Source organism: Galeopterus variegatus, unplaced genomic scaffold (assembly GCF_000696425.1).
Source record: "Galeopterus variegatus unplaced genomic scaffold, G_variegatus-3.0.2 Scaffold688, whole genome shotgun sequence".
NCBI lineage: Eukaryota > Metazoa > Chordata > Mammalia > Dermoptera > Cynocephalidae > Galeopterus > Galeopterus variegatus.
In genome coordinates, this window is record NW_007726799.1 from 210,197 (window position 1) to 231,786 (window position 21,590).

General features: G+C 43.4%; 1 protein-coding gene across 1 annotated transcript; it reads right to left on the reverse strand.

Moving 5' to 3' along the window:
• Positions 1-11,659: 11,659 nt before the first annotated feature.
• Positions 11,660-21,001, reverse strand: GLOD5 (glyoxalase domain containing 5). The gene is made up of 4 exons (XM_008571442.1): positions 20,835-21,001; positions 17,229-17,366; positions 13,314-13,469; positions 11,660-11,995 (listed from the first exon to the last, which is right to left on the reverse strand). Exons 1-4 carry the CDS (start codon positions 20,895-20,897, stop codon positions 11,870-11,872), a joined length of 483 nt encoding a protein of 160 aa, XP_008569664.1. The 5' UTR covers positions 20,898-21,001; the 3' UTR covers positions 11,660-11,869.
• Positions 21,002-21,590: the final 589 nt, after the last annotated feature.

The following is a 21,590-nucleotide window of genomic DNA, read 5'->3' on the forward strand; positions in this document are numbered from 1 at the left end:
GGGGGCGGGAGTGGGGGTGGGGGGTGGGGTGTCCAGGCTGCCATGTCCTCTCTGTCAGCCCTCCATTTGAGACTTAGCTCCAATGTCCTCTCTTCCTGGAAGCCTCCCCTGGTTGGTTCCCTCCCTCCTAGCATCATCTGGGGTTCTAGTCTCCTGCTTGGTCCAAGCCCACGGCATTTAGACTACTTTTGTCTCTTCCAGACAGTGGAGTCCACCAGGGTGGGGACAGAGCCTGACTCACCTCAGTGTCAGTAGTAATGAGGAAAACAACCAAAGCCTGGCTAAGGAGTCAAACGTTAGGCCTTGGAACCAAACTGTTGGCTGGTTTTGCCCCCAAAAGTATAAAGGATGCTGTAACAAGCATTCACTTTTGTCAAACATTAATATTTTGCCTTATTTACTTCAGATCCTTTTTATTTTATATATTTGTTGTTTTGAATTGAAACATAATTGCTTGTACATATTTATGAGGTACAGAGTTGACTATCAGTTTCATGGCTGAGTATTCAGATCGTTTTTAAAAGAAATGAGATATTACATGTACAGTTGCAGTCCTTGCACCAATTCCATTTCCCTCCTTCCTTCTACTGCCTTGCACTTGGTGTTTATCTTCCTCATGAGTATTTTTTTCTCCATTACTACATATGTAGGTACCCATAAATAACCATCTGATACTGGGGTTTTGGGTCCGTTTTTGCACTTCATGTAAATGGAATCATACAGTATGTGTTTCTTTTGCTCAGCATAATATCTGTGACATTCTTCCAGGTTGTTGTGTATATCAATAGTTCATTCTTTTTTATATTTTTCCTTTTATTGAGATGTAATTCACATACCATAAAATCCACCCTTTTAAAATGTACAATTCAGTGGTTAGTACGAGTATGTATTAGTCCGTTTCTGTTGCTTTTAACAAAATGCACAGAACTGGGTATTTTATAAAGAAAACAAAATTTATTGCTTAAAGTTTCAGAGGCTGGGAAGTCCCAAGTCCAGGGAACACAGCTGGTGAAGGCCTTGGTGGTAGTGACAGTGACCCAGGGGTCTCAGATGACAGAAAATGGCAGAGCAGAGAGAGATAGCTCCTTATGTGCTCTCCTTTTAAAGCCCTCACAACCATGCCCCTGACCAACATTATTAATCCATTCACTATGGCATGGTCCTAAATCACCTCTTCAAGGCCCTACCTTTCAATTCCCATAATAGGATTTCCTACCCTCAATAGTTACAGTGGGGATTGTTTTGGGGGGACATTCAACCCAAGGCATTCTGCCCCCTGGCCCCCCCAACTTATGTCCTCTTCACATATAAATACATTTATTTCATCCCCAAAGTCTTAACTTGTTTCAACTCAAAAGTCCAAAGTTTAAAGTTCTATCTGTGAAATCAAAACAAGTTATCTACTGCCAAGATACAATGGTGGGACAAACATAGGATACATACTCCCATTCAAAAAGAGAGAAATAGGTCCGAGCCCATGGCACACTGGGGAGAGTGCGGCTCTGGGAGCGCAGTGGCGCTCCCGCCGTGGGTTCGGATCCTATATAGGGATGACCGGTGCGCTCACAACGCTCACTGGCTGAGCGCGGTGCAGCCAGTCTCAAAAAGGACAAAAAAAAAAAAAAAGAGAGAGAGAGAGAAATAGGTCAAAAGAAAGGGGTAACAGGTCCCAAACAAGTCTAAAACCCAGCAGAGCAGGCATTAAATCTCAAAGCTGGTAAATCATGTACCTTGACTCCTTGTTCAATGTCCTCTGCATGCTGGTGTGGGGGTTGGGTCTGTAAGTCCTCGGGTAGTTCCATTCCTATGGCTTTCCTGGTCTCAGGCCATACTTAGCTCTCCCATGTGTTCCACTCTGGTAGCTTCACAAGTCTGGGGTCTCCATGGAGGCTCTCATGGCTCCACTAGGCATTGTGCTGTTGGGGTTTTTCTGCCACAACTGCGACCCCATGTTTCCATTCAGCATTGCTCTAGTGAAGGTTGTTTGCAGTGAATCCGCCCAGGCTTTTCCATACATCCTTTGAAATCAGGGTGGAGGCTCCCAAGCCTCCACAGCTTTGGCATTCTGCGAGCCTGCAGCTGCAGGTCCAGCCACACCTGGGGCCAATTTAGCCACAGCTGGAGCAGCCAAAGCAGCTGGGGTGCTGGTGCTGGAAGCAGCTTTCCAAGGTGGCCCTGGGCAGTGAGCCCATGGAGGGCGCCTCGGGCCTGTTCCCCAAAACTGTTCTGTCTCCCTTGGCCTCTGGGCCTGAAATGGAAGATGCAGCCTCTGAAATGCCTTCAAGGTCTTTCCCCCCTTCTCTTGATAATCCCTTTCTTCTGTACTAATCTCCTTAGCAAACAATGGCTGGGCTACATCCTTGAATTGTTATCCTGAAAATGCTTTCTGCTTCTTTTCTGCATGGTATGCTGCACATTTTCCAAATCTTTATGCTCTGCTTCCCTTTTAATTATAAATTCTGGGCTTTATGTCATGCTTTTCTGCCATAACTCAGTGTAGGCTGATGCAAGTAGCCATGCAGCTTCCTGAATGTTTTGCTGCTTATAAATTTCTTCCACCAAATACCCTGGGTCAGCACCTTTAAATTCCACATTCCATAATACTTTCAGGCATGAAGAGAATGCAACCAAATTCCTTGCCAGTTCATAGCAAGGATGATCTTTGCCCCCATTTCCAAAGAGCTCTGTCTAGCTTAATCCTGCCGATATCGCCAATTTCTCTGGCTATGATAAAGGCCTGGAATCCTCACAGCACCAATTGTCCAGCTCTTAATCCTGTTCGTGAGGCCAATTGTAAAGCTAGGCAACCATGCTAGTTGTCACGGCTCTTTTACCTGCTGATAATCCTGCACTGACTGGGCCGATGGTTGAGCTAGGGCTGGGTCTGGAGCCCCCAGACCCCTCAAGCCCATTCACAGACTGGGTCACAAACCCTTCACACGCCAGGCTGGGTCACCAGACCCCTCCATGCCAGGCTGGTTCACCAGACCCCTTCATGCAGCCCTGTAAGCTAGGTAACCGGCCACACGGTCCTTGGAAGCTGCAGGTCTGGAAAAACATGGCCACGCAGGGTGGGTGCCTGAGGCAGTGAAAACCAGCCAAAGTGGCACCGCCTTGCAGGCACACGTACTCCACCCACATACACAATATTTACTGATCTGCCCTGAACTGGCTCCGAGGTGAGGGGAGCCTGATTAAATTATTTTATTTTCCCAACAAGCTCAGTTACATCTGAGATCTTCTCAGAATGGCCTTTACTGTCCATATTTCTATCAACATTCTGCTCACCACCATTTAACCAGTGTCTAAAAAGTTCCAACAAACTTTCCCTGGTTTTCTTGTGTTCTAAACTCCCACCAGCTGCTAGGCTTTTTCTAGCCTGCTCCTTCAAATTCTTCCAGCTTTTCCTCAACACCCAGTTCCAAAGCTGCTTCCACATTTTTAAGTATTTGTTATAAAACAACAACCCACTTCTCTGGTACACTTCTTTTCTGTATTAGTCCATTTCTGTTGCTTCTAACAAAATACATGGAACTGGGTATTTTATAAAGCAAACAAAATTTATTGCTCACAGTTTTGGAGGCTGGGAAGTCCAAAGTTCAAGGAACACAGCTGGTGAAGGCCTTGGTAGTAGTGAAAGTGACCCAGGGGTCTCACATAGCAGAAAATGGGGAAGCAGAGACTAACTTCTCATGTGCTCTCTTTTTAAATCCTTTGGAACCATGCCCCTGACCACCATTATTAATCCATTCACTATGGCCTGGTCCTAGAGTCCAATCACTTCTTCAAGGCCCTACCTTTCAATTCCCATAATAGGATTTCTCACCCTCAACAGTTAAAATGGGGATTAAATTTTGGGGGGACATTCAAGCAGAGTATATTCACAAGTCTGTGCAACTATCCACTAGCTAATTCCAGAACATTTTCATCACCCCCAAAAGAAACCCTGTATCTATTAACATTCACTCCTCATTCCATTTCCCCCTCCCCCTAGCCCCTGGCAACCACTAATCTACTCTTTGTTTCTATGGATTTGCCTGTTCTGGATATTTTATATAAATACAATCATACAGTATGTGGCCTTTTCTGTCTGGCTTTTTTCATTTCACATAAAGTTTTTAAGGTTCACTCATATTGTAGCATGTATTGATTGATACTTCATTCCTTTTTTTTTTTTTTTTTTTAAAGATGCCGGGAAGGGGGATCTAACCCCTTGGTTTGGTGTTGTCAGCACCACGCTCAGCCAGTGAGCAAACCGGCCATCCCTATATGGGATCCGAACCTGTGGCTTTGGTGTTATCAGCACCGCCCTCTACCGAGTGAGCCACTGGCCGGCCGATACTTCATTCCTTTTTTTTTTTTTTTTTAAAGATGCCGGGAAGGGGGATCTAACCCCTTGGTTTGGTGTTGTCAGCACCACGCTCAGCCAGTGAGCAAACCGGCCATCCCTATATGGGATCCGAACCTGTGGCCTTGGTGTTATCAGCACCGCACTCTACCGAGTGAGCCACTGGCCGGCCGATACTTCATTCCTTTTTGTAGTTGAAAAATAGTCCATTGTATGAAAATACCACATTATGCTTATCCATTTATCCATTAATGGACATTTTTGGCTATCTTTAATAATGCTGCTATGAATATTCATGTAAAAGTTTTTATGTGGGAATATCTTTTCGGTTTTCTTGGGTATATACCTAGGAATGGAATTGCAGGGTTATATGGTAATTCTGTGTTTAGCTTTTTTTTTTTTTTTTGTCCTTTTTGAGACCGGCCGCACCGCGCTCAGCCAGTGAGTGCTGTGAGTGCACCGGTCATCCCTATATAGGATCCGAACCCGCGGCGGGAACGCTGCTGCGCTCCCAGCGCCGCACTCTCCCGAGTGCACCACGGGCTCGGCCCTGTGTTTAGCTTTTTAAGAAACCACAAAAGTGTTTTCCACAGCAGTTGTATGAGGGTTCCAATTGAACCACATTCTCTCTAGCATTTGTTATTGTCCCTCTTTTTGATTGTAGTATTGGGTATGAAGTGGAATGTCATTGTGGTTTTTATTTGCATCTCCCAAATGACTACTGATGTTGAGCATCTTCTCATGTGCTTATTGGCCATTTGTATATCTTCTTTAGAGAAATGTCTATTTAAATCCTTTGCCCATTTTGAATTGGGTTATGTGTCTTTTCAATCATTGAGTAGTAAGAGTTCTTTATATATCCTGGATACTAAATCCTTATCAGATATATGATTTGCAAATATTTTATCCTATTCTCTGGAATGTCTTTTCACTTTCTCAAGAGTATCCTTTGAAGCAAAAGTCTAATTTAGGGACCGGCCCTTGGCTCACTCGGGAGAGTGCGGTGCTGATAACACCAAGGCCGTGGGTTCGGATCCCATATAGGGATGGCCGGTTAGCTCACTGGCTGAGCGTGGTGCTGACAACACCAAGTCAAGGGTTAAGATCCCTTTACCAGTCATCTTTAAAAAAAAAAAAAAAAAGTCTAATTTATCTATTTTTTTCTTTGTCTGCTTATGCTTTAGATGTCAGATCTAAGAAACCGTTGCCTAATCCAAGGACATGAAGACTTATGCCTATGTTTTCTTCTAAAAGTTTTATAGTTTTAGCTCTTTCATCCATTTTGAATTAATTTTTGTATATGATGTGAAGTAGGAGTCCAACTTTCTTCTTTTGCATGTGGATTTCCAGCTATCCCAGCACCATTTGTTGAAAAGACTGTTCTTTCCCCATTGAATTGTTTTGGCACACTTGTCAAAAATCAGTTGCCTGTAACATATGAGTTTATCTCTGGACTCTCAATTCTATTTCATTAATCTATATGTCTATTTTTATGCCAGTACCACATAGTCTTGATTACTGTAGTGATGTAGTAAGTTTTTTAATTGGTAGGTGTGAATCCTCCAACTCTATTTTTCTTTTTCAAGATTGTTATAGCTATTTTGGGTTCTAGCCCTTCCACATGAATTTTAGAATCAGATAGTCAATTTCTGCAAAGAAGCAAGCTGGGATTCTGATAGGGATTGCATTAAATCTGTAGATCAATTTGGGGAGTATTGCCATCTTAACACTATAAAATCTTTCAATCTATTAGCATATGATGTCTTCCTATTTATTTAGGTCTTTAAGTTTTTAAAATAATATTTTATAGTTTTTAGTGTACAAGTCTTACCATTCTTTTGTTAATTTTATTACTATTCTTTTTGATGCTATTGTAAATGGAATTGTTTTTTTAAATTTTGCTTTTGAGCTGTTAATTGCTAGTGTACATGATTAAGTTTTGTATGATCTTATACAAAATCTTGTATCCTGCAACTTTGCTGAGTATATGTGTGTGTGTGTGTGTGCACGTGCGCACACTGATGGTGCTCTAATGGTTTTATTGTGTATATGATGTCATCTGCAAGTAGAGATAGTTTTACATCTTCCTTTCTAATATGAATTCCTTTTATTTCTTTTTCTTGCCTAATAACCCTGGCAAGAATATCCAGTACAGTGTTGAATAGAAATGGTGAAATGGGACATCCTTGTGTCGTTCCTGATCTTCTGGGGAAAGCTTTCAGACTTTAAAAAATTATTCTAAATATTTATTTATTTATTATTAGCATATTTATTATTATGAATTGTAATTTTTCTTGATTCCCCTTACCCATCCTATCACTCCCCAACCCCCCTCCATCCCCTGCATCTCTAGTATCCTTAGGTTTGTTCTTTCCTTCTGAAAGTTCAATGTATTATTGTTGTCTTGTCTTTCTTTCTTTCTACTTATTTATCTTTCTTTCCTTCTTTCGTAGCACCCAGTTATGAGTAAGGATATGTGGTATTTCTCTTTCTGTGTCTGGCTTATTTCACTTAACATGATTTTCTCCAGGCTCATCCATGTTGCTGCAAATGGGAGAATTTCATTCTTTTTTATGGCTGAGAAGTTTTCCATTGTGTATATATACCACATTTTCCTTATCTAGTCGTCTGTGGATGGACATTTAAGTTGGGGCTGTCATCTGTCGATGGACATTTAAGTTGGTTCCATTTCTTGGCTATTTTAAATAGAGCTGTGACAAACATGGGAGTGCAGGTATCCCTTTGATATGATAATTACTGTTCCTTTGGATATATATATCCAATAGTGGGATTGCTGGATCATATGGTAGTTCTATCTGTAGTTGTGTGAGAAACCTCCATACTGTATTCCATAATGGCTGCACTAGTTTACAGTCGATCAACAGTGTAGAAGGGTTCCCCTTTCTCTGCATCCATGCCAGCATTTGAAATTTTTGCTTTGATCATGGCCAGTCTAACTGGGGTGAGATGATATCTCAATGTGGTTTTCATTTGCATTTCCCTGATGTTTAGTTATGTTGAGCATTTTTTCATGTACCTGTTGGCCATTCGTATGTCTTCCTTTGAAAAATGTATGTTCACCTCCCTTGCCCATTTCAAAAAAAATTATTTATTTATTTAGTATTATTATTATTTTACATTCTAAGATGTTGCAGAGCAATTTGGGGGAGGGGGAGGGAAAAGGGGAAGGAGGGTTGGTGTGGAATGGGGGGCGTGGTTGAGGCCTGTGGCTCCCTGGTCCGCTCATTCCGGCAGGGGAGCTCAGGGGACTTCTGGCGGCAGCTCAGTCGTGGCTTGGCTGGATATGGACTTTTGGGGTTGTGGTTGAGGCCTTTGGCAGCCCCCAACCCAGGAGCATGGGCGCTTCTCGTGGCGGCTCGGTGGTCATTGCTAAGCTGGAAGTGGATGTGGCGGTGGGAGGGTGCACGGCTGAGGCCCTCAGCCCCCCACTGCCCCAGCTAGGGGGCCTGAGGCGATTCCAGTGGCGGCTCAGTGGTTGTCACTGCTTTGCCCATTTTTTAATTGGATTATTTGTTTTTTTACTGTAGAGTTGTTTGAGCTCCTTATATATTCTAGATATTAATCCCTTGTTGGATGTATAGTTTGCAAATATTTTTTCCCATTCTGTACGTTGTGTTTCCACTCTGTTGATTGTTTTCTTTGCTGTGCAGAAGTTTTTTAGTTTGATATAATCCCACTTGTTTATTTTTTCTTTTGTTGCTTGTGCTTTTGGTGTCTTATTCATAAAGTCTTTGCCCAGTCCTGTTTCTTGGAGTGTTTCCCCTATGTTTTGTTTTAGTAATTTTATGGTGTCGGGTCTTATATTTAAGTCTTTAATCCATTTTTTTTTTTTTGTCTTTTTTTTTTCCGTGTCCGGCAACGGATTGCAACCCTCAGTGTTGCCCCCGTACTGGACCGGGACCGGCAACGGGATCGCAACCCTCGGTGTTGCCCCCGCGCCTCGCTCAGCCAGTGAGCAGGAACCGGTCTGTATGTGGGATCCGAACCCTCGGCGGGAGCGCCTCCACGCTTCCCAAGCAGCGCACTAGCACAGTGCGCCACCGGGCCGGCCTCTTTAATCCATTTTTGAGTTGATTTGGGTATATGGTGAGAGGTACAGGTCCAGTTTCATTCTTCTGCATATGGATGTTCAATTTTCCCAGCACCATTTATTGAAGAGGCAGTCTTTTTGCCAGTGTATGTTCTTGCTGCCTTTGTCAAAGATCAGTTGGCTGTAAGTATGTGGGTTGATTCCCAGGTTTTCTATTTGTTCCATTGATCTGATCATTTGTTTTTATGCCAGTACCATGCTGTTGTGGTTATAATAGCTTTATAATATAATTTGAAATTGTGTAGTGTTATGCCTCCAGCTTTATTTTTTTGCTGAGGATTGCTTGGGCTATTTGGGGTCTTTTGTTGTTCCACATGAATGTCAGGATTGTTTTTCCTATTTCTGTGAAGAATGTCATTGGTATTTTGATGAGGATTGCACTGAGTCTGTAGATCGCTTTGGGTAGAATGGACATTTTCAAGATGTTAATTTTTCCGATCTGAGTGCATGGACTGTCCATCCATCTTTTTCTGTCCTCTTTAATTTCTTTCTTTTTTTTTTCCTTTTTGTCTTTTTTCGTGACTGGTAATGGGATCGCAACCCTCGGTGTCACGCCCGCACCACGCTCAACCAGTGAGCAGACCGGTCTCTATATGGGATCCAAACCCTCGGCGGGAGCGCCGCTGCGCTCTGAAGCGCCGCACTCTACCAAGTGCACCACCGGGCCGGCCCTCTCTTTAATTTCTTTCAATAGTGTTTTGTACAGTGAGAGCTTTCAGACTTTCATCATTAAGTATGAAATTATCTGTGGTTCTTTTTGTAGATACCCTTTATCAGGTTGAGGAAGTTCTATTTCTAGTTTGTTGAGTGATTTTTTAAATTTGTATATATATATCATGAATGGGTGTTGAATTTTGTCAAATGCTCTTTCTGCATCTACTGAGAAAATCATGTGATGTTCATTCTTTATCATATTAATGTGGTGTATTACATTGATTGATTTTTGTATGTTGAACCCACCTGCATTTCTGAGATAGATCTCACTTGGTCATAGTATATAATCCTTTTTATATGTTGCTAGATTCTATGTACTTGTATTTTGTTGAAGATTTTTCATCTATATTCATCTATATTGGTCTATAGTTTTCTTTCCTTGTTATGTCTTTGTCTGGTTTTGTTATCAGAATATTGTTGGCCTCATAAGTTTATTCTCTTTTATTGCTGAGTAATATTCCATGCAGTGGATATACCACTGTCTGTTTAACCATTCATCTGCTGATGAACATTTGGGTTGTTTCTAGTTTTTTCCCTATTACAGCAAATCTGCAATGTATAAACTCATATTCCTCTCTCTTGCACACACATGTGAAGGAGTTTCTACAAGGGGCAGGAGATATCAGTCCATCTACCCATCTATCCATTCACCTACTCACTCACCTGTGCACCCACCTGCCTGGCTGCCTGCCTTTCTGTCTTTCTTCTTTCTTCCCTTCCTTCCTCCCATAAATCATCTCTCTCCAAACATACCAAGTCTGGGTCCAATACAAGCTGTCTCTTAAAATTAGGAAGGAAACCTGCAACAGCTTTTGGCAAAGCCTTTTTACTCACATCTTCACACTTCCTCTCTTCCCAGCATTTTTGGGCCTCCCTGGGGGTTTGCTCATAGGGTCTGGCTGAACTATCCTCTGGGGACTGCTTAGATACCAAAGTTCACAGACTAGGGGCTCCTTCAAGAGGCTCTCATACATGCCCTTTCCTGTGCCACTCACTCACGCATGTGCACACTCTCCTTCCTCCTTGTCTGACTCATTTGCCTGTGTCTCCTCTTGCTTCAGAACTGTAAATGTCCTCGGGCCTCTTCTCTAGCTCACATTTTCTCTCTTGGTGAACTCATCCAGTCTCTCTAGCTTCAGAATATCTCCAGAATCTAACCTTTTTTTTTGGTGGCTGGCTGGTATGGGGATCGGAACCCTTGACCTTCTTGACCTTGGTGTTATAATACTGTGCTCTAACCAACTGAGTAACTGGTGAAACCTGTGAATCTAACCACTTTCTTTTTTATCACCTCCCCTGCCACCACAGTCATGGCTCACCTGGACTGCTGCAGTGGTCTCCTCATCACTGGTCCCATGCTTCTGCCTTCACCCCCCACAGTCTATTTCCCACAAAGCAACCAGAGGAAGCCTGTTAAAATCCTAAGTCAGATCCCGTTTCTCCTCTGTTCATGACCCTCCTGTGGCTCCCCTCACTCAGAGTAAAAGCCAAGGCCCTCACCATGTCCCTCGAGGCCCTCCCCCATGTGACCCCCTCACTCCTCCCACCACCTCCTCACTGTTCCTCACACACACCAGATACATGCATGCCTCAGCGCCTTTGTACTGACTGTGCTCTCTGCATGCTGTGCTCTGCCTCCAGACAGCCCTGTGGCTCATTCTCTCACTTTTTCAGGTTTGTGCTCAAATGTCTTCTCAGCCAGGCTTCTTGGACCATCCCATTAAACATTGTGAACTGCCCCGGCAATTTTTATCTGTATTCCATCTTTTCCGTGTTTTCTTTTTCTCCATACTTAATATTTTAGTTACTTGATTTTATTATATTATTTCTCATTAGAATGGCAGCTCCACAAACATAGATATGCTTAGCTCTTTCATTTGACACTGTCTCTCCAATGCCTAGAACAGGGCCTAGCACACAGCAGATGCTCAGTAGACATTTTTTTTAGCTGACTGAATGAGTGAATAGTGTGGTGGTGATGGAGGGGGACAGAAACAGAGGAATCTTGACCTTGTCCCACCTACTCTGTCAGGAGCTGAGCCTCAATTGAGATGAGTCTGCGCCTACCAGATCCAAAGGTAGAAAGTGCTGAATACCCTGGGAGTGAGACCAGAGGAGGCTCTGCAGGAGGAGGTAGCATCATCTGGGCTGGTTCTGGAAGGTCCCATGAGAATCACAGAGATCCTGGGGTCCAGTGAGGCCCATGGGGTGGAGGAAGCAGCAGGCAGCGGGTGGAGGAAGCAGCAGGCAGCGGGTAGAGGAAACAGCAGGCAGCAGCTGGAGGAGTTAGGTGAGTTAGAAAAGGATGAAGAAGGATGGGTTCACTGATCAGGAGAAATCTGTCAGATGTCTTGAATCCCAGAGTGACGACTGTGGATTTGGTCCTCAGTGATGTCATACCCTGGTCACAGACCTCTCAACAGCTCAGAGATCTCACACCCTAGACAAACACCCCTACACAGCACCAAGACAATCATAGTGAAGAGTTCATATTAACTGAGAGACTATTCATTTATTGGGGCAGCCTGGATGGAGGACATCAGACATGTAGGTTTGGTCCAAACCTGTCTCTGGCTCCTCCAGCAGGATGTGTGAAGTGCTAGTCCTTGGAGGTCTCTGGGCCTGGACAAGGGTTTGCAGGAAGGAAGGGAGAGGGCGACATCATGGGAGATGGAATGGAGGAGGGCCAGTCTCCATCACGAGGAGATGTAGTTGGACACCTCAATCAGATTTCTGTCGGGATCTCGGAAGTAGATGGACATAATAGGTCCTTTTGCCCCCGTCCTGGGCACTGGACCCTCTTCAATGGGGACATTACAAGCCTGAAGTGGAAGAAGACAAAAGTCATTCACCACATCCATGTGTAAGACCAGAATTTAATCCCTTATAGTGGCTTCGAGGACCCTAGAACACCCCTGTATCTTTTTGACCTCATCTCCTGCCATTCTTCCTTCCCTCATCCTGCTCCAGCCACTTATCAGCTGTATGGCCTTGGGCAAACTACCTGACTGCCCCATGCCTCAGTTTCCTCATCTGTAAAATGGGGACAATAATAGTACCTAGTATTATCTAGTAAGTGGCAGAGCCAGAATTCAAACCTGAGCAGTCTGGACCAAAGTCCATACTCTTAACCCCTAAGCTTTACCCACTTTTCTTCCAAACCAGTCTTTTTCACTGATACTTCCCAAAGAAGGAGTCCATTTTATTTGCACAGAATATATTCAAGACCTGGATCTGTGTTCTGCAAAAAGGAAACCGATGCCCCCTTTACATGAAATCATCTTAAGTGTTACAGAGACATCAAATTAAATAACAGCAAATCAGCACTTATTCCCTCTTCAATCCTCTTTCAATCCTTCTTATTATACCAAGAAGAAAGTCTGTGGTGGATGCTTACAAGTCCTTAGTATCTCCTTCACCACCTGCCAAATCTCTCTTTGTAATGTCAGGCCCAGAGAGTTCAGGGAATGGAAGTGGCTAGAATCTAATGACATTGTTATGCTTTTATAGCTGTTGTTTTTTGCAGTTACTTTCCCTTTATACCAAGATATAATGGGATTTTCATATACAGATGCTCCTTGAGTTTCGATGGGGCTATGTCCTGATAAACCCATCATAAATTGAAATATCTTAAGTGGAAAGTGCATTTAATGCTGGCAGCACAGCAGATGGTAAGGTCCTTAACTTAAGATGGTTTGACTTAAAATTTTTTGACTTTACAATGATGTGAAAACAATTCGCCTTTAGTAGAAACTGCAGCCCTATTATAAGTCGTAAGGAGCTCCTTGATTTACAATGGGGTTACCTCCCGATAAACCCAATGTAAAGTCAAAAATTCATAAGTAGAACCATCGTAAGTTGGGGACCATCTGTATTTGGCTGAACGTATATAAATGTATTTATTTAAAAGAATTTAGGTATAATTTTTTATATGAGTGATGTAAAGTTTCCTTTTAAAATGTTTGTTTACATGAAAAAATGATATCAACCAAAATAATGAAGTAAATAATTGTGTCCAGGCATTACCTGGAGGTGATGAAACTGGTTATGTCTGAAGTTTGAGGCAGACCTCCCTGGGCCCTACTTCTGTATTCACTGTGTCTTCAGCAGCCTTCTCAAAAACTCAGAAGTCCCACTCACCTTGAGGTACTGGATCATTTCCTCCAAAGGCATCTTTGTGATCAGACATATGTCCAGGGAGCCAGGAACTGGGTGAGCAGCTTTGGGTTCAAATTCCTTTCCCACCTCATGAAGGTTAAATTTCTGGTCTCCAAAACACAATGCTTTCCGGTTACCCTATTGGGGGAGAGAAAACAATCTAGAACTAAACCTCCAAGATGAGTGTGAGTTAAAGACCCACTACTTACCCCAACAAGGTTAAAAAAAAAAAGTAGAATAGGGCTACTAACCAACAGCCCCTTGCTCCACCCAAGTCTCATTCCCTAGAGGCAACTGCTTTTAATGTTCATTTTGTGTATTTATTTCTTCTCAAAATTATTTCCATATCTCCAAATAACTATGTTTATATCACCCATGGCAGAGATAGCAATTTGCCTGCAATAAACATATCCTCCTTTTTTCTTATAAACACGGCCTAAATTTCATTGGGGTCAACTGTGTGCCCAGCTTTAAAAGGCTACATTTCCGGGCCGGCTCGGTGGCACACTGCTACAGTGCACTGCTTGGGAGTGCAGTGGCGCTCCCGCCGAGGGTTCGGATCCCACATACAGACTGGTTCCCGCTCACTGGCTGAGCGAGATGCAGGCGCAGCACCGAGGGTTGCGATCCCGTTGCCGGTCCCGGTCCAGTACGGGCGTGACACTGAGGGTTGCGATTCGTTGCTGGACACGAAAAAAGACAAAAAAAAAAAGGCTACATTTCCCAGCATTCCTTGTTGGGAGGCCATGTAAGGGAAGCCAAGTGGATGGTCTAGACAATGTGATGTAGGGTAGGCAGAGGTCGTGGTGCGGCTTCTGGGAACCTCCCTGCCCCACTGAGCTGGCCCTTTTTGCCCACTCATTTCCTCCTTCTTCCCAGCCGCTGCCTGAGCCCTGACTGCCTACCTCTGGACTGCATGTTCAATGAGAGAAAAAGAAAACTCTGTCTTATTTAACCCACTGTTAGTTGAGTTTTCTCCTATATGCCTCCAAACACAATCCCTAACTGATGTACCATTATTTCTTGATTTAGCAACTTTACATCTTCTCTATCAGCTCCCTGCTATGGTAAGTGAGGATTTAGCTCATCCTCATCCCTACCCCTCCAAACAGAATTCTGTCATCATTTTCAGTTCCTCTTTTGGCTCCTTTACAATTTTTGAGTAACCCACTTGCATGTTTTTATTTTTTTGCATATTTATTTTTTGATAGATCAACTACAGATGGTATCTTTTTTTTTTTTTTGCGGCTGGCCTGTATGGGGATCAGAACCCTTGACTTTGGTGTTACAAGGCCATACTCCAACCAATTGAACTAACCAGCCAGCCTCCCTACAGATGGTATCTTGTCAGCCTTGCTGTCCTCTTCATGCCTCCTCCCTCTCCTGTACTTCATCACAACTTCTGCTATTTCTTTTATAATTTTTCTGTCTCTTTTATATCAGCATAACTGATACCACATCCATTCTACAGAAAATGGCTTTATTTAACTTTTACACCTGAACAATAGTTTGCCTCAGTATAGAATTCTAGGTTGCAGGTTATTTTCCCCACAGCCTTTGAAATACGTGGCTTCATTGTCTTCCCTGAATCTGATGTTGCTGATAAGTCTGATGTTAAGCCGGTTTTCATTCTTTTGTTGGTAATACATCCACCTTCCACTCCTGCAGCTTTTAGGACTTTTCTAGACCCTAGATGTTCTGAAATTTCACTCCAGTGTGTCTGAATACATTATCATCATTGGCCCATGCAAGGCCTGCCTCTTGTTGTATTTATGCACTTAATCTTTTTCTTTTTTTTATTTTATTTTTATTTTTATTTTTTTTCCTTTTTGTCTTTTTTCATGTCCGGCAACGGATTGCAACCCTCAGTGTCGCGCCCGTACTGGACCGGGACCGGCAACGGGATTGCAACCCTCGGTGCTGCGCCCACACCTCGCTCAGCCAGTGAGTGGGAACCGGTCTGTATGTGGGATCCGAACCCTCGACGGGAGCGCCGCCGCGCTCCCAAGCAGCGCACTGTAGCAGTGCGCCACCGGGCCGGCCCCTGTACTTAATCTTTTTCTCTCCATTCTCCATTCCTGTCCCCACCTCACACAACCATTATGATGTGTTGGATGTGCAGCCTATGGTTTACATAAGTTATTGTAAAAAGTATATTATTGTTTCATGGGCGTTTGTTCTAAATGGTACTATGCTGCAGACCTGATTCTGTTTCTTCATCTTTCAGTCTGCATGATCCTTTTAAGACCTGTCCATGTTGCAGTGCATACATCCAGTCTGATGTTGCATAACACATTTTTCTGCATAGTGTTCCATGTTAGTTTTAAAATTTTTACCCTGCTTGTTATTCCATGGGCCCTTTCAATTTCACTTATATATGAGGGTACTTCAAAAAGTTCATGGAAAGATGTGTATTATCTTTTAATTCTATTTTTCCATGTTTTTTTGCTGTACCCTCGTGTGTGTGTGTGTGTGTGTGTGTGTTAGAGCAATTTTAGGTTCACAGCAAAATTGAGAGGAAGGTACAGAAATTTCCTATATACCCCCTGCCCCACACATGTACAGCCTCCCCCGTTATCAACATCCCCCACCAGAGTTGTGTATTTGTTACAATCAATGAACCTACATTGACATATCATTATCACCGAAACTCCTTAGGTGACCCTTAGGATTCATTATTCGTATTGTACATTCTATGGGCTTGGATAAATGTGTAATGACTTATATCTACCATTATAGTATCATACGAGTAGTTTTACTGCCCCCAAATCCTCCATGCTCCGCCTATTCATCCCTCCCTCCCACTAACCCCTGGCAATCACTGATCTTTTTACTATTTATATAGTTTTTCCTTTTTCAGAATATCATATAGTTGGTATCATACAATATGTAGCCTTTTCAGATTGGTTTCTTTCACTTAGTAATATGCATTTAAGTTTCCATGTCTTTTCATGGCCTCATAGCTCATTTCTTTTTATCGCTGAGTAACATTCCATTGTCTGGATGTACCACAGTTTATCCATTTACCTGCTGAAGGACATCTTGGTAAAACACATTTTTTTTTTTTTTTGCTTTCTCTGCATATACCGCTTTTGAAGTTGTTCCAAATTCTTAAGGATAGTATCCAACCTCGGAAATCTTTTTTCCTTGGATCTCTCCTTCCTGGGACATTTCTTTCTCCTGTTCCAACCTGGACTGATTGTTCTCTAAGTATCTTTCCGGGATCATCCTCTTGGGATCCACTGCATCCTGCCTTCTGTGTCTTCCTTTTTCCTAGTGTAATCACTCATTTTTCCCCTCAAGCATACCCTCAAGTAATTTTCAAAGCAAGTGGGCAAATTTCTTGAGATTTTTATATCTAAGAATGCTTTATTCTACACTTACATTTGATTAATAGTTTGGTTGAGCAAACTAATTCAACCAAACTAATTCTAGGTTGAAATTTTTTTCTTCTGAACCTTTAAGGTGTCCTTCTATTGTCTTCTGGTCTTTGGTGTGACTCTTACAAACTCTCATATTTGCATGTTTCTTTTTTCTTTGTAGATGGTCTACTTTTTAATCTCTCTGAAAGCTCTCAGGATCAACTTTTTCAGTTTGATGTTCTATAATTTCATAAGAATATATCTAAGTGTCAGTGTGCTGGGTACTCAGCTAACCCTTTCCATATAAACACTGCAAAGTTCTCTCACATTATTTGTATGATCATTTCCTCCACTGCTTTTTCTCCATTTTCTCTCTGGAAGTCCCACTCTTTAGAGTTTGGAATCTCCTCCATTGATCCTTTTTTTATCTTTTCTCTCAGATTTCCTGTTTTTGTTCTTGGAGTTAAGTTATATTTTAAAGTGTTACAATCAAATTTTAGTTCAGCTGCAGTTTGGCATTTGGGGAAGTGGTTACCTTGAAAGTTGTGACCTCCATGCCCAGGATCTTGGAATAAAACGTGGTGGTATCTTTGATGCTCTTTACTGTCATCACAATGTGGTCAAGTCTATGGATAAGACATGGGGAAGTGGTCTGACTACTGTCTCTCCGTGACTGGGGGGGGGGGAAAATTTTAGTTCAGCTGCAGTTTGGCATTTGGGGAAGTGGTTACCTTGAAAGTTGTGACCTCCATGCCCAGGATCTTGGAATAAAACGTGGTGGTATCTTTGATGCTCTTTACTGTCATCACAATGTGGTCAAGTCTATGGATAAGACATGGGGAAGTGGTCTGACTACTGTCTCTCCGTGGCTGGGGGGGGGGGATTCAAAACAGTAGAGCATGGGGGAGTCAGAAATGATCACATTGCCACTGGTCACTCCCGTGTTCCCTTCTCCTTACCTCCCCTCACCTCTCCAATTACTATACTTCCTCCCCATCCCCATTTCAAAGGGAAAATTCCACAAAACTTTAGTAGACTCTATTGCCTGTGCGTGGATTTGCAAGAGTCCACGTGTCTGCCATGACCACGCTCCACTGTTTTCTTGTTGTCTTTCTCCTTCCAGAGGAGGCCAAAGGAGAGAGGGCATCAAACTGGAATTCATTTCTCTTCCAAGAAATGGCAAGACAAAGAAGGAGGTCCAACCCTATGAGCACATGCCCCCCATTGGCCAATGTTACCCAGGTCCTCCTTTCCCACTCTGCAGGTGTGATCACAGAAGTGAGCATCTCAGATGAAATAAATGTTTCTGGCCAGGTGTGTTTACAGACCTACCTTGACACCCAGTGGAAGACTTACCTGCCCTGCCTTCCATTCTCCACCCTGAGCATCCTTCCCACCAGATCTTTCTCTTGACTTGCATTCTTTAGTAATTTGTATATTTGCATTACAACTGCTACAGGATCATAACATGCGTGTGGTCTGGCACTAAAGGTAGCAGAGTACAGTGATTAAAAGACTCTGGAGCCAGACTGACATTTAATTAATCTCTTCGTGCCTTGGTTTTCCCTTCTATGAAATAGGCATAATTTTATATATGAGTTTCCAGTTTGGAGAAAACAAGGGAGGGTTTGGTCTCGGTCTTCACTCCCCTAATCTTCACCTCTACCCCTCTGGAAGGAGAAAGACAGCAAGAAAACAGTGGAGCGTGGTCATGGCAGATACATATCTTACAGGATTGTTGTGAAGATTTCTAAAAAGTCAGGGGCCAGCTGGTTAGCTCATTTGGTTAGAGCATGGTGTTGTAACTAACACCAAGGTCAAGGATTCAGATCCCAGTACTGGCCAGCCGCCAAAAAAAAAAAAAAAAGGATTGTATTTTTAAGGGCTTAGAACAATGCCTGACAGATATCAAGTACTATGAAAGGGTTAATGCTGTTGCTGTTGCTGCTGCTGCTGCTGCTGCTGCTGGGAATCCAGACATTTTACCATGACCCCTAATCTCTACAGTCTCATCTATTGTTCCTTTTTTTTTTTTTTAAGAGATACTTTAGTGTTTATGTAGGCAGATCTGGGAAAGGTTTGGCACTCCAAGAACAGTGGAGGAAGAGATAAGTGTCACATTGAGTCATTCTACTAGTACATCTTAATTGCATCATCCATTGTTCTTGAACTCCAAGCCACACTGTCCTTTTGCCTATTCCTCATAAGGGCTATTCATTTACCTTTTAGCCTCACGGCCTTTGCACGAGCTAATACCTGTCTTCCTGAACAGAATGTAAGCTTCATAAAAGCAGGCTTTTCTTCCTGTTTTGTTCCCCACTGTTTCCCAAACAGCTAGTTCAATGGTGTTTGTTCAATTAATGAATATCTGCTACAATAATTAGGTGTGATGCTTGGCACATATTCTGACTACTATTCTATTCTATCCTATTCCATTCCATTCCATTTCTACTCTACCCTGTGTTATTTTCTGTTCCACTGTGTTAAATTCCAGTCAAACCAGTACATTTTAAACAATTGATTTCAATGAACCCCAGCTAAAAAAATACTGTGTGGTTCTATTTTCATGAGTGGAGGAGGCATTGGCAAAGTTGCTGAGTTCTGCTCTCCTCCTATATACAGAAGATCCACATGGACACAGAAGCAGTGGAATGAGAAAATTATTGATATTTGGGCTCCATTGAAAGTAAAGTTATATGTTTAAAAATATCAACCTTTAAATGTCTGTAGAATCTGTAATAACACCCCCTTTTCATTCCTGATATCCGTTATTTATATTTTTCTCTTAATTTCTTAGGAGAAAACAGAAATTACTAATATTTTATTAATCTTTTCAAGGAATCAACTTTTGGCATTGTTGATTTTCTCTATTGTATGTTTACTTTCTATTTCACCAGTTTCTGCTCTTATCTTTATAATTCCCTTCTACTTTCTTAATGTTCAATTTCTATTCCTTTTCCAGCTTCTTTTTTTTTTTTTTTTTTTTTCTTTTTGAGACCGGCTGCACTGCGCTCAGCCAGTGAGGGCACCGGGCATCCCTATATAGGATCCGAACCCGCGGCGGGAGCGCTGCTGTGCTCCCAGTGCTGCACTCTCCCGAGTGCGCCACGGGCTCGGCCCCTTTTCCAGCTTCTTGATATGAAAGCTCAGGTAATGGATTTTTGAGTTTTCTACTTTTCTGATCTTTGCATTTAGAGCTTCAGATTTCCCCTAAGTACTGCTTTAGCCGCATTCTCCCAATTTTGATAGTCTATTTTGATAGTCAACCAATTCCTCCCATTATTCAATGCCCTGCCAACTCAGACTCACTCCTCAGATCCTGCTTGGAAAATCCAAGTTTGAGCACGGATGGCTCTCTTAAGGAACAGGAAGAAGGCTGGAATGGCTTAGAATCCAAGAGTGAGTGAGGGATAAGGGGGAGGGGAAGGCAGGGGCCAGATCATGCAGATCTTGGAGGTGAAGTTACAGAGCCTGCTTTGTAAAAGATGACCAAGCCATAGTAATCATAAGGCTTGCTGTGTGCCAAGCCCCACTGTAAATGCTATACAAAATATAATCCATTTCATTTCTCATAACAGCCCTATACAATAGGTATGGTCAGAGTACCCAGAACATGATGCCCTCTCTCCTTTGGCCTCCTCTACAGGGAAGGATTCTACCGTCCCACAGTCCTCTTCAAGGTCCCCTTCAGGCTGTGGGGGCCCCTGCATTCTTCTTGCAAACCTCAAGGTCAGCACTGTGTTTCTTGGCTCCTCCCCACATACCCTATCATGATAGCCTCAGGGAAGTGCCCCATAAGCTACCTTTGTGTCTCTCCACCTGTTCCTGGCTGAACTGGCTCCCCCTGAGCCACCCAGAGGGAGCAGCCACCCTCAGCGCAGTCCCCCCCCACCCACCCAGTGCAGTCCCACCCCTGCAGACACATGGACCAGGCCCTCCATGGGTTAGAGCAGGGCCTTTCTGTGTGCCTCTGCTGCCCTCTGCTTGTCTTTGAAAGAGGACGAGGGAGGAGGACAGGGAAATGGAGGTCAGCGCACCAGGGGAGCCGACCGAGGAGAACAGGTTACCAGACCTGGGCTGGAGGATCCCCAGCCTCGGTGCCAACACCCATGCCCCAGACCCCCAGGGCAACCCCGTTCACCTGTTTTTCTACAGTCCCATCCCATCTTCTGACTGGCAGCCTGGAGGTCAGACGACGCAGCATGGTAGGGTAGGTGTCCTTGTCTTGGGGCCTCCAGACAACCTTCTGGCTCAGTGTTTGGAGATCAAGGGGCAGGAATGGGAGGCCACAGGCTGAGGACTGTGGGTGGAGACAGGGGTAGGTGGTGCAATTGCAAGGACTCTGACGTGAAACTCTGACGTTTTGCCTTGAAAGCAAAAGCTTAAGGTGGATTGTATAAGGGGTTACTTCTTAAGACGACAGGAAAATCACCCATCCTGATGTATGGAGGGGACCTTTATTTTAGGGTATGAGGCCTCCCTCTGGTCTACTTAAGGGTGTGTCTCCAGAGTGTGAAATCTCAGATCTCTTTGGGAGTCTCTGTCCAGGGTGTGCAGTTATGAGCTGAGTTAGGGTACGACCACTCTGACTTATTATGGGTCTGTTTCTGTGCCAAGATCTCTAAGCTATTAAGAGTTCTATGTCCCAGGGTGTGAAGTTTCTGGATTCTCCTGGAGCATGAGATCTGGAGTCTTCCCCATGACCACTGACCCCTCACCCCATTCTCACCCTCCATTGCTTAGAGTCAAGGACATTCTTCTGCCCCATTGCTGTTCACCTCACCCTGAGCTGAGCCCCCTTCTCTCTTGCAGGTTACCTGTCTGGCCCCTAGGGCATGTGAATTTGAGATTCTCATCTGTAGACACACCCTAGTTACCCCCAACATAAATACTCTGC